The sequence below is a fragment of the Castor canadensis genome, chromosome 11, assembly GCF_047511655.1.
Source record: "Castor canadensis chromosome 11, mCasCan1.hap1v2, whole genome shotgun sequence".
Taxonomy (NCBI): Eukaryota; Metazoa; Chordata; class Mammalia; order Rodentia; family Castoridae; genus Castor; species Castor canadensis.
In genome coordinates, this window is record NC_133396.1 from 20,160,038 (window position 1) to 20,172,472 (window position 12,435).

At 47.5% G+C, this 12,435-nt stretch overlaps 1 protein-coding gene across 1 annotated transcript; it reads right to left on the reverse strand.

Annotated features, from left to right (window-relative positions):
• Positions 1 to 8,074: 8,074 nt before the first annotated feature.
• Krt16 (keratin 16) lies at positions 8,075 to 11,047 on the reverse strand. The gene is made up of 8 exons (XM_020178481.2): positions 10,429 to 11,047; positions 9,913 to 9,995; positions 9,613 to 9,769; positions 9,338 to 9,499; positions 9,121 to 9,246; positions 8,627 to 8,847; positions 8,491 to 8,540; positions 8,075 to 8,334 (listed from the first exon to the last, which is right to left on the reverse strand). The coding sequence occupies exons 1-8, from the start codon at positions 10,948 to 10,950 to the stop codon at positions 8,237 to 8,239; spliced, it is 1,419 nt and encodes a 472-aa protein (XP_020034070.1). The 5' UTR covers positions 10,951 to 11,047; the 3' UTR covers positions 8,075 to 8,236.
• Between the last annotated feature and the right edge of the window lie 1,388 nt (positions 11,048 to 12,435).

Sequence of the window (12,435 nt, forward strand, 5' to 3'; positions counted from 1 at the left end):
AAACCAAGCGGAGGACAGGTGAGGGGTCTGGGATCCAACCTACACAGATATGCTCCTAGAAGTCTTTTTGTCCCATCCCATAAAGTCAGCTAAGATTGTGAGTCCTGTTGTGGCCATCTGAGCAGACAGGGCAAACAGTCGGCACTATTTAGGCCTTCGTAAGTTCCATTGCCCTGTCCCCACTGCCATGCCTAGAAAAAGAAGAGGAGAAGGGAAGACATTGGCCAAGGCCAGGCTGTTGAGAAAGAGCTTGGCCACCATGGACACTGCCCGCCCCCACACACTGGAGGCACTTCCAGGAGAAGCAGAACAAAGAGCACCTTCCCTTCGTGGGTGCTGTAAGGAAGTATTTCATTAAGGCCAGAGTGGCTCCTCATTTACCACTGTAGTCCTACCCTGAGCCCAGCACAACACCTGGGCTGGAGCAACCTTAAGTGGACCTGTGCTGAATTAACTGGGCTGCTCCAAGAACTCTCGTTCTCTGCAAATCTGGTCAGGAGCAAAGGTCTGCTCACCTGAGGCCATTCTGATACTTCACCTACCAGTCACACACCTTAGGTATTGCTCAGACTTTCTGAGCCTCAGTTTCCTCACCTGTAAAATGGGATGAGTCAGGTCCTTGGAGGTGGGGAGGAAGCTTGGCAGAAAGTAGGCAGAGAAGAGGCGTTTGTTCCAACTCAGCCTTAGGCAGCAGAACACAGCTGCCTGTCCATGGCCTTGCTTCAAGAACCAAATGAGGGGCTGGGGGCATGACTTTGCCAGAGAGAGCCCCTGAATTCAAGCTCCAGTCCTGCCCCCACACACACAAAAAATTGACAGGCCAGAATATTAGTGCAAGCAAACCGGGTTTTGTGGTGTTTGTTTGTTTGTTTGTGTCTGTGTATTTTGTTTGTTTGTGTTTGAAACAGGGTCTCACTCTGTAGCCCAGGTTGGTCGCAAACTCTGTCCTGCTGCCTCAGCCTCCCAAGTGCTGGAGGCACAGCTTCTCAACCTGCTTTTGTTATTTTTTTCTTTTTTTTTTCTTTTGTTTTTTATTCAACATTGTTATGTTGTGTGGCCAGTTGTATTTTCTTGGATTTTTTTTAATTAGGAAGCTTATGTGAACTTCAACAAATTAATTAACTGATTCTTTGGAGTTTAACTTTTTAAATTTGTTAGGTTTTTTTCTCCTTTTTTCTTTTTTTCAATGGTGGGGATCAAACCCAGGGCCTCGTGCACACTGAGCAGTGCTCAACCACTGATCTATATCCCCAGCCCTGTTCAATTCCTTTGTTCCTATACACACATGCACAATTTTATGTGTGTGTAAAAATGTGTAGTTTTTTTTTTCCCTTTCCTGTTTTCCTTGGATCCCCTCAGCTCCTCTAGCTCTTCCTCCACTCACATCAGCCTCCCACTCCAGCCCCAAGGAATTTGTGCTAAGAGCCTCTTAAGCATACTTCCATATTCTGGCACTCATATGATACACACAGGCACTATGTGCATTTACACAAATGAGGGGTTAGTTATTGTTTGTTTCACAGAAATGCAATCCACGTACTATGTGTGCCTGTCCTCATGGTGCACTTCTCTCTCCCCAGTCCCTGGAGAAACCCCCTTCCATCTGACATGCATCCAACTTGTTGATTATGACGGCTTCCAGGTCCTCCATGACATTTGGATCGTTATTTATACAACCCACCTACTAGAAAATTAGTTTTCCATTTTCTGCCTCTACAAATAATGCAGCATCCTTACATGTGTGCCTTTTTTTTTAAGACCAGGGTCTTGCCCAGGTGAACCTGTGGACTCAAGTGTCCTCCTGGCTCAGCCTCCCAAGTAGCCAGGACTACAGGCATGCATTGCCACACCTGGCTTGTATGTCCTTTTATGCTGATCTTTTGTTCCTATTAATTTAACATTAAACGAAACCCCTTAATAACTTGAAAAATCATCTTTGCTATATATTTCATGTAATGAAGCTGGCAAATAGTCTGGGAGAACAGTCTCTTAGGATAGAACAATGGATGAATGTTTTTATTTTCTACATTTCTTTTATGCTGTCACACTATTCATATGGTAAGTTAAAGCTGGAAAGAAAAGTATCTGTTTTATATAGCCATCCTATAATTGGAGGAGAAAGAACCCTGTGCCCAGCAATGTGTTAACAGGGAGTGAAGGCAGAAATGGAATCACCTCCACCAGAAATGGAGCCTCATAGCTGGGTGTGGTGGTACATTCCTGTAATCTCAGCACTAGGGAGGCTGAGGTAGGAGGATTTTGGGTTCAAGGCCAGTCTGGACTATACAGCAGAACTTGTAAGAAATAAAGAAAGAGGGAATAGAGGCATGGTTCAAGCAGTGAGCACCTGCCTAGCAAGCACGAAGCCCTGAGTTCAAACCCGCAATACCACTAAAGAAAAGAAAGAAGGAAGGGAAGGGAAGGGAGGGGAAGGGAAGGAAAGAGGAGAAGGAAGGAAGGAAGGAAGAAAAAAAGGAAGGAAGGAAGGCAAGGAGGAGGAAAAGGAGGAAGATCCCCATTAGGGACCTTAGACTGTTGGGGAAAGGGACACAGAACTACATCTCCCATGATAGTGACCTAGACAGCACATTAGAGAAAGGACCAGGTCAAGAATTGCACTTGCTGGGTGCCTCAGCCCTGGTAGATGGGCTCCGTTCCTCCAGGGCTCTCTCTACAGCTGCTCATCAATACCTGCTCATGGAGGCTGCCTTGTCCAACAGATGAGAGGCACGTGGAACTCAGAGAAGCCTGCCCTCAAGAAATTCACGTGTACCCAGCACCAGTGGGTAATGCCTATAATCCTAGCTATTTAGGAAGCTGAGAAAGGGAGGATCTCAGTTCAAGGCCAGCTGGGGCAAATAGTTCATAAGACCCCATCTCCACACTAACCAGAGCAAAATGGACTCGGAGGTGTGGCTCAAGCAGTAGAGCTCCTGCTTTGCAAGTGTGAAACTCTGAGTTCAAAACCCAGTTCCACCAAAAAAAAAAAAAAAGTAGAAAAAGAAAATCACTTCTGAGAGGCTCAATGAGAGAGCAGAGACCTCTACACCACAGCTCCATGGCTTTGTGTCACATCTTTACTAAGCAGCCTTTATGTGCTGGGTACTGTCTAAGGGTTGTTGTTGACTAGCAAAACAAGTTTTATTTGTGTTTGTCTTTCAGAGAGCCATCAGAATGTTTTAAACAAGCCACAACAGAGGGAGGGCAAGCATAAGAAACTGCTTATCTCAGACAGCAGGAGAGACACAGGGCTTTTTATAGCTCTCAGAAACAAAGGGCCCAAAGAAAGCAAAACCTCAAGGGCTTACCACTAATTCATTGGCATGAGCAGATGCACTTTACGGGCTATCATTAATTCTTACTCTAGGTATTGTCTTAGCACTTTACGTAATTATCTAAAACACTATTTCACAAACTCCAGCACTAACTCAAGCCTAAGGAATCTGAGGGTGTGTTCCAAACAGACAAGTTACAAGGCACATTGAGAGTAGTCTATTCCTCACTCCGGTGCAGGATCTAAGAAGAAGAAAAGGCTGCCAGGAGCAAACTGCAGTCTGATTTGGGACTTGGTCTTAGTAGGAGACATGCGGGGAGTGGCATTTCTGGATGGAACAGCTGGTTCCCTTACTGAAAAGGAAATTAACATTTCTGCTGTGATATTGCCTTTCTTTAAAAGGTTAAATTTGGGACTGGAGGAGTGGTTCAAGTGGTAGAGGACCTGTCTAGCAATCACAAAGCCCTAAGTTCAAACCCCAGTACCACTAAAATAAATAAAAGGTAGAATTTTGTGTTCAAAGATGCAGTAATGAACATATGTACGTAAGACAGCATAATGAAACCCACCAAACCCTGTTTAAAAAGGAAGGGAGAGCTGGGCACCAGTGGCTCACACCTATAATCCTAGCTATTCAGGAGGCAGAGATTAGGAGGATCACGGTTCAAAGCCAACCCAGGCAAATAGTTCTCAAGACCCTATCTCAAAAAAAAAAATCATAAAAAAGGGCTGGCAGAGTGGCTTAAGCAGTAAGAGTGCCTGCCTAGCAAGTGTGAGGCCCTGAGTTCAAAACCCAGTACCATATAATAATCAATAAATATAAAGGGAGGGAGGAAGGAGAGGGGCAATGGAAATATAATGGAGGGGGTAAACTTGTTACAAGTTTCACTGTATGCATGTATGGAATTATCAAATCAAATCCCTTTTATTATGAATGCATGCTACTTCAGAAAATAAAATAGAAATATCTTTTAAAAGACACAGCAGTGAATAGGAAAAATGTGGTTTCTACTGTCAGGGAGGTTTTTTTAGCCAGCTGGCAAAACCCAAGAAATTTTTTTACCTTAATTATTTTAGACCTTGCTATGGTTTGAATACAAGTCTATACTGCCTGTCAAAACCCATGCAGGAATTCAACCCTCAAAGTCATATGTCAGTGTGGTCAAGAGAGTGGAAACTCAATCCAACTAGTTTTTAGAGGTGGGAGTCTTTGGAAAGTGATTAGATTTAAATAAGTTCATTAGGTTAGCACCTCTGTGGTTGAATCCTGTTACCTTTATGAGCGGGACAGAGACCAGACATACAGACATAGACACATTCTCTGTCTCCTGACAAATGATGCCCTGTGCCATCTTGCCAATCAGAAGTCCATCCCTAGAGGCTAAACTAATAGGACCCACCCAATCTTGGACTTTGAACCTACAAAATCATGAGCCAAAATAAACCTGTTTTCTTTATAATATGACCCAGTCTCAGGTTATTCCCTTCTACCAATGCAAAGCTGACTAAAACAGGCCTCAATTTCATTATCTGTCAAGTGGAGGCTTTGCTCATGGAGCTTCTCAAGGGTCCCTGATCAGAGGTATTATGTGTGAAGACAACAGCACAGATTCTTTAAAATAGCTCCTGCACCAGGAATAAGGGGTTCCTACATCACGTCTTCCAACATCTCATGGCTGAACAACTCGTGAACATGTTAACCACCTCAGGGGTTGTTTAGTGACCCAGGACTATGTCTCTGGGTAAGGGTCCTTCCATAACATCAGCTTTAAAAGTGACAGATGAATCAATTTGCAAAAGAAGTGTTTAAAAGACAAGGCTACAGTTGGTGAGCACACTTTGCAACTGGCACTCCCATCCCCTGCCAGCAGGTGTGCAAATTGGCATGCCTTCTCTTTAAATTAATGTGGCAATACAAATCAAGAACCTTAAAACCTCTAATTACACTTGCAGGAATCTAGCCTAAGAGAATAACCCGAAATATTTGTAAAGGCATTCTACAGGAAAATGTTCAGTGCTGTGATATTTTCTATGGCAACAGCCACCAACAGTGGAAACGGCATTTAAAATGTGTAATACTTTTAATAACACAGGAAAGCATTTCTCTTATAATAGTAATGAAAATTGAGGCCTAGAGTAGCTCAGTCATAAAGCCTTTGCCTGGCATGTGTAAGGCCCCAGGTTCAATGCCCAGTACTTCAAACAAATGTTTCTGAATGCAAAATGTTACAGACATTCAGTGTAATCATAGTTGTAATTGTAATGTACATAGCATATAAATACATAGTGCACATTTATATACATATATATATATATATATAATAAAAAAATTGTTACCAGTGGTTGGCTTTGGATATTGGGATATAGAGCTCAGCTTGAGTCATAGGTTCACCCTATAATCTGGAGGACAGGGTTGGTGATGATAAAAAGGGAGGCATGTTTGCTAAACGGCTAACAATGGTTACCCATTATAAAGTAATGAATCAGGCTTGGGAACCTTGAAGGATGAATTTGATTTTACCATGTGAAGCAGGAAACTTGGATTAAGGTAGCAGGCTAAATTTGTGATTTATCTTCACTTGCTAAACACTACTAAAGTTACTGTTCATGAATAAAATCCATTTGACAAAAATCACAAAGGTGATTTATACAAGCAAAATGTTGAAATCTGGAAAACACAGCGTAAACTCACTGCTTGCCAGGCAGAGCCCAAAAATCAAGCAGCTCACACATGAGAACTGTGGAAAGTCACTGGACAGAAGATACAAGCACCTCTGAAAGTGGGGTGTAGAAACAAGCTGGGTTAGAGGTCTGTATCAATACAAGGAGGCTTCATAGCTCCTCCCTTCCTGCCTGCCTTATACCAGCCTCTATTCCTTTAGCCCAGGAGAAACTGGAGACTTACTGTTGAGGATATACCCAAGGGACTCTGAACCAGAGACACCAAGCCGGGCCAAGAATGAGGGTAATACACTGAAATCATCAGTTAGCAAATTACTGAGACTGACACCTGTCCCCACATGCCTTGCTTTTGCTAACAGTTTTCAGTCAGGAAATTATATGGATCCTGTCTGAAGAAGACCCCGCACAAGAGAGAAGTCCTCTAATGACATTTGGAGTCCTCCAATGAAACACTGGTTCCCCACCAGATTATTCCATAGTGAGACCTGCCAGGGGACAAGCCCCTCTGCTGAATGTACACATACATGCAGTCCAATCGGTTTCTTTGTGACTTGCTTTTAAATATAAATGACTTCCAAGGACAAGCAGACATTTGAGGAGAGCCTCTAGCATGAAAGATGGAGACAAGGCGAACAGGAATACAGGGACTCAGAAGAAACTGAGACAATGACGGAAATTGTCAGAGCTATGGAGAATAGACTTAAAGTGATAAAAAGAAAAGGAGACTATTGATGAAATATCCAGAGCTATGGAATGTTAAAAAATATAGTAGATTTTTGTTGGTGGTGGTTTTCTTGATAATTCTGACTGGGGTAAAATGGAATCACAACGTAGTTTTGATTTGCAAAAAAGGCTGGCGGAGTGGCTCAAGTGGTAGTGTCCCTGCCTAGCAAGCATGAGGCCCTGAGTTCAAGCCCCAGTAACACCAAAAATAAATAAATAAAAATAATAATGAGGCAAATACCAAAAAGAAACAGCTTAAGTTGAAAGTTGGAAGTGAAAAAAAAAAAAAAAAAGAAAGTTGAAGATGAGAAAGGAGTAGGTTCCAGCTTGGGAATGACTCTTTTTCACCAATAGCAACAACAAAAAAAGCATGATATTATACATACATAACTTTGTGAAGTTTTTTAAAACTTAAATTTTTAAAATTTGGAAAGCATCCAGGAAGAAGGAACAGTGACTGAGAGGTGTGAACTATGCAACTAGTCAGGAAGCAGGGTTGACTGACAGGCACAGGCCAGGTAAGTGTTGAGTACTAGAGGAAAAGGAAGCCATCATAGGCTATCAAGCAAGGGAGTCCCGATCACAGCTTTGATCCTGACCTTGACCACATTCTTATCAGAAAAGTCACTGAGTGGAAATTGGGAGTGGGAGAGATGGATAACAAGAGGCTTTGGGGAGTGGACTGTTCCCAGTTCCTGGGAGAGAGGGAGAAGCTCTGAAAATGGTGGTGGTCATGAGGATGGAGAAGAGAGCAAGGGTCGTGGATATTTCCTGGAGAATCACCAGCATTCAGTTAATAGCTGAGGACAATGAGAAGGAGGAAGGAGCTGATGGGGTGAAGAGGAAGGGCAGACTGGGAAAAGGGAGATTTCAATTCTGGCCATGGCCTCCATCCCTAAGGCTCTCCCTTCCACCCTCAAACACCAAGGATGTTGTGTGCAAATGTGGGGAGGCAAAGGATGAAGTTCAGAGATCAAGCTTTGGAGTCTTTGGGATAAAAGGTAGAAATATGGGTGTTAACAGAAAGCTATGGACTAGATAGGCCTGAGTTGGAACATCAAATGCTACTTCCTGTCTGCATGCTATTATACAAGTTAGTTAACCTCCCTGAATCCCAGGGGTTCTCAACCCCAAAATGGGTCTAACCACACCTGCTTTGCAGGGTCAATACAGGAGGACAGCAGAACAACCTCTATGGAAGACATTAAACAGTGGATGTCCACACATGTGAACACCTTCCCCTCCTGTGCCCCCACCACCTCCTGATAGCAAAGACAGCTTCTGGAGGACCCTGCAAGCTCTTCTGAGACATGTTCTCTTTCCTTTGTCCCCAAAGGGTTTCTGGGAGACACCTTCATCTCCCCTCCCAGAGTTCAAACATGGAGACCACACAGGTTTGCATCAAACAGAAAGTCAGCTTTATTAGCCCACCACCAGCAGAGGGGAGGGAAGATAGCTGGGGCCGCGCTGGGAGATCAGTGTGCTGGCCCAGGCCTCCAGAAAGTGAGGCCAGCAGGGGCAGGACGCTCTGGAGGAGGCGGATCAGTTCCTGGAGCCCTAGATCTGACTCTGGCTTTGGCTGAAGCTGGATGAGCCCTGCTCCTTGAGGATGGGACGAGGCTGGCGAGAGGATGAGGAAGAGGACGAAGAGAAGACTGCAGGAGAGAGGATAAGAGGTGAAAAGGGTTCTGGGAGCTGAACAGACCGCTTGGCAGGGGAAGGGAGTCCCAGGGGCTCTGGAGAGAAGAGTGTGACCCTCCCTTCAAGGAAATGGGCTGCAAGGTGCAGTCTCAGAACCCCAGAACCTTTACCTTCGCGGGAAGAATAGGATTGGCCAGAGGAGTGCTGAGAGGAGGAGATGCTGTTGGGGAGAAAGGACACCATTAGATTCTAGGAACAATGGGGACCTGTGAGAGGCTGTGAGGCAGAAATAGGGGCCCCACTCACTGGGCGTCCTCGCCCTCCAGCAGGCGGCGGTAGGTGGCGATCTCCTGCTCCAGCCGGGTCTTCACATCCAGCAGGATCTTGTACTCCTGGCTCTGCTGCTCCATCTCACAGCGCAGCTGTGCCAGCTGCTCCTCCACACTGCCAATCAGCCCCTGGATCTGGGACAGCTGCATGCAGTAGCGGCCTTTGGTCTCCTCCAGGCTGTTCTCCAGGGATGCTTTCTGTTTGTGGAGGAGAGAGGGGAAAAGTCAATGGAGGTGATCACTTCTGTCTCTCCAGGTCTCTGGGAATATTTCCTGAGAGATGCATTGATTTGGACTCCAGTTAGGGTCATACAACATGGAGAAAAATTATTCCACCATTCTGGGCCTTCATTTTTCCATCTCTGTAATGGGTACCAGGATCCCTCCAGTGAAATTGGACTGTGGCAGTGTTGAGGGGTGGTGGCCATTGCTGGTGACCTGGGGGCTGCAACAGGACGATATTCTTCATACCATGCTGAGCTGGGACTGCAGCTCAATTTCCAGGCCTTGGAACACTCTGCGGAGCTCAGTCACTTCGCTGCGGCCACTCTGTATCAGTTCACTGTTAGAAGCCACTTCTTTGTTCAGTTCCTCGGTCTGAGACAGGAGAGAGGAACAGAAGATGTGAGGTTCTCCAGAGCCTCCCCAGCTGAGAATCTTGCTGGACTGTGGAGGACCCAAGCCCCACCTTGCTTATGAACCAGGCCTCAGCATCTCTGCGGTTCTTCTCTGCCATCTGTTCATATTGGTCACGCATCTCATTCAAGATTCGGCTCAGGTCCACACCAGGGGCGGCGTCCATCTCCACACTGACATCCCCACCAGTCTGACCCCTCAGGGCAAGCATCTCCTAGAAAAGAGTAGAAAAAGGGGTCAGATCAACTGGTCCCTTTCCTGGCCCTAGGTGAGTCTAGCAACCCCATCAAACCAGCCTCCCATCCCCAAAGCCAGCAGCGACCTTACCTCCTCGTGGTTCTTCTTCAGGTAGGCCAGCTCCTCCTTGAGGCTTTCAATCTGCATCTCCAGGTCAGCTCTGGCCAAGGTCAGCTCATCCAGCACCCTTCGTAGACCGTTGACATCGGCCTCCACGGTCTGGCGCAGAGCCAGCTCATGCTCGTACCTGGCAGGACAGAGGTGAAAGTCTCAAGTGTCATCCTTGAAGCTTCCAAGAATTAAGGTCTTCTGCCCCACCCCCACTGGATGGACAATCTGACTCTTTTGTCGCCTGCCCTCTGCCCCTAGACCAGCATGGTGGCTGCTTACTTGGTCCTGAAGTCATCAGCTGCCAGCCTGGCATTGTCAATTTGCAGAATGGGCCGAGCGTTCTCAATAGTGGCTGCAATGATCTGGAATAGGGATGAAAGGACCAGAGGTCTGATCAGCCAAGGACCCCACTGCTCCAGGGAGAAGGACAGAGAGGGCAAAAGGAGCCCCCTAAACCTGAGGTCTCCCAGCTGTCAAGATGCCTTCTCCACCCAGCTCTGGGTGTGTAGGGATGCACCTGCTTCTCCCACTGCCCTCATCCTGTGCCCAACACTCAGAAGATAAGCGTGCAGGGCAAAGATCCCTTGCAAGGATGAGGGATTCAGTGCTTCCATCCCACTTAAATAGAGATGCTGAAAAGGAACCCACTCCCACCACTTCTCTGGGGGACCCTGGCCACTGCTCCCAAAGCACTTCAGTTTCCCTGTTTGTAAAATGGAAATGCCACAAAGAGGTTTCCTTGCGTCCACTGCATCCCCAGCCTCTCCCAACACTCTGTCCAGCAGAGTCACCCACCTTGCTCTTCAGCTCCTCAATGGTCCTGAAGTAGGGACTGTAGTCTTTGAGCTCATTGGGCCGCTGCCTCTGGTACCAGTCTCGGATCTTCACCTCCAGGTCGGTGTTGGCCTCCTCCAGGGCACGCACCTTGTCCAGATAGGAGGCCAGGCGGTCATTGAGGTTCTGCATGGTCACCTTCTCATTGCCAGAAAGGAGGCCACCATCACCAACACCAAAACCAGCACCAAAGCCACCACTGAAGCCACCACCAAAGCCACCACCATATCCTCCACCAAAACCACCTCCTAGGGCCCCTCCAAAGCTGCTGCTGCTGCTGAAGCCACCACCATAGCCGCCCCCCATTCCACAGGCACCCCCAGAGGAGAAGCGAGAGGAGGTGACCGACAGGCCCCCATAGGTGCTGGGGGCCCGGCAGGATCCTCCGGCTAGGACAGAGGAGATGCGGCTGGAGCCACCACCAATGCCACAGGAGCCCTTCATGGAGCTGGAGGAAGTGAACTGGCGGCTGCAGGTGGTCATGGTGCTGAGGAGGGAGGTGAGTGACTGAGGAGTCGGCAGAGAGAAGAGAAAGGTGCTCAGAGAGGCTGAGAGAGGATGCTGTGGCTCTCTCAAACCTGAGATCCTTTATATGCACCCAGGGAAGGCGTGGCCCACCAACTGCTGACTCCAGGTTCCCCTCTGGATTTCGTCACTCCGTCCAGTCCAACTCCTCACTCTGGATTATTCAACCCAGGGTGGACTCACTTCTCTGTGTGCCATCTCAGAGTTCCCACCCAGCTCTGGGGGTGTGGGCCAAGAGAAAATACACAAACTGGAGTCTGGTGACTCAGGCTGGGTGGCCAGGAATCGGCTCTCATTCCTGGAGCCTGAGGGGACAGCGGGGCCTTGGCGCAGCAGGCTTTGTGGCAGCTGCGTCCCCAGGCAGTGACTCAGCTTGTCAAAGGGACTCCCTGCCCCATGGTGAGAACCTTGACTGAAGGAGGCCTCAGTGATGCCATCCAGGGCTGTGGAGGTTGTACATGCCATGCTCTGGACAGGAGCTGATTTTATGCTTTGCTTGCTGTATGACATGAAGTCCCTCACCAACCCTCTCTGTGCTTCCCTCAATAGTGACAAGTCCAACTGAGTAATTAATTAGTCCTTTCTAGTTCTAAAAATCAAATGCTTCTCTCTCCTTGTTGAATCTAATCCAGATTCAGAGGCTGCTTTTAGCCTCCAAGATGTCCAGTAGTGGTGTGTACCATGGAAACAGCACACACAGTGGAGCCGTATCCTGCTCTACCCCGCAAGGCTGCACCAAACAGGAAGGTCCTGTGATAACTTCTCCCCGCCTTGGCCTCAGTTTTCTTATCTGTACAAGGGGAGGACACACTACCAGCCACATAGACCCACAAATGGAGGAGCCCACTGTCCCTGCTCCCATCCTTTCTTTCCAGCCCAGCTGCCCCTCACACCCACCTCTATACTCTGGTACCCGTACACAGGACCCTGCACTCCTGCACTTCCCCCATGATGTGCACCCCACCCCCAGTGTCTGGTTCCTCCACTCCACCTGCTGACCTCATCTGATCAGGATGCCCACCTGTAGACTGTTGTGGGAGGGAGTCCCCGTCTTGCTACTAGTACTATACGTGACTCCTGGTCGTGCCATGGGCCTCAGAGTTCCCACATGGAAATGGTCCTGTTCCCAAACAACTTTTTCTCATGTCCACAGATTCCAGCTGGGCTTGGCAGCTTTGGTTTATTCACTTGGAGTGACCAGGAAAGCACTAAAGCTCTTTGGTCCCCTGCCAGGAACAGACATTGCACAGAGTGTCTGTCTGATATGTGCTTACTGCACAGTCCTGTGAGGTGAGCATGAAGTAGGTGTCATTCCTGCCACTAGTCCACTGATGAGGGAACAGGACAAGATAGGCAAGTGGGCTTCCCAACATACCAGTCCCTGCCTGCCCACTCCCCCAGACCCTTCTTCTCATATTTGCATCCTTTGCTTGATCTTTGAAT

Bases quoted from the DNA above. Each gene is read 5' to 3' on its own strand.
- Krt16 (XM_020178481.2), bottom strand. From the start codon at position 10,950: ATGACCACCTGCAGCCGCCAGTTCACTTCCTCCAGCTCCATGAAGGGC. The intron at 9,996-10,428 runs GTGGGTGACTCT...TCCCTATTCCAG, and splicing joins TTGAGGAGCTGAAGAGCAAG to ATCATTGCAGCCACTATTGA. The intron at 9,500-9,612 runs GTAAGGTCGCTG...ACTCTTTTCTAG, and splicing joins TGAAGAAGAACCACGAGGAG to GAGATGCTTGCCCTGAGGGG.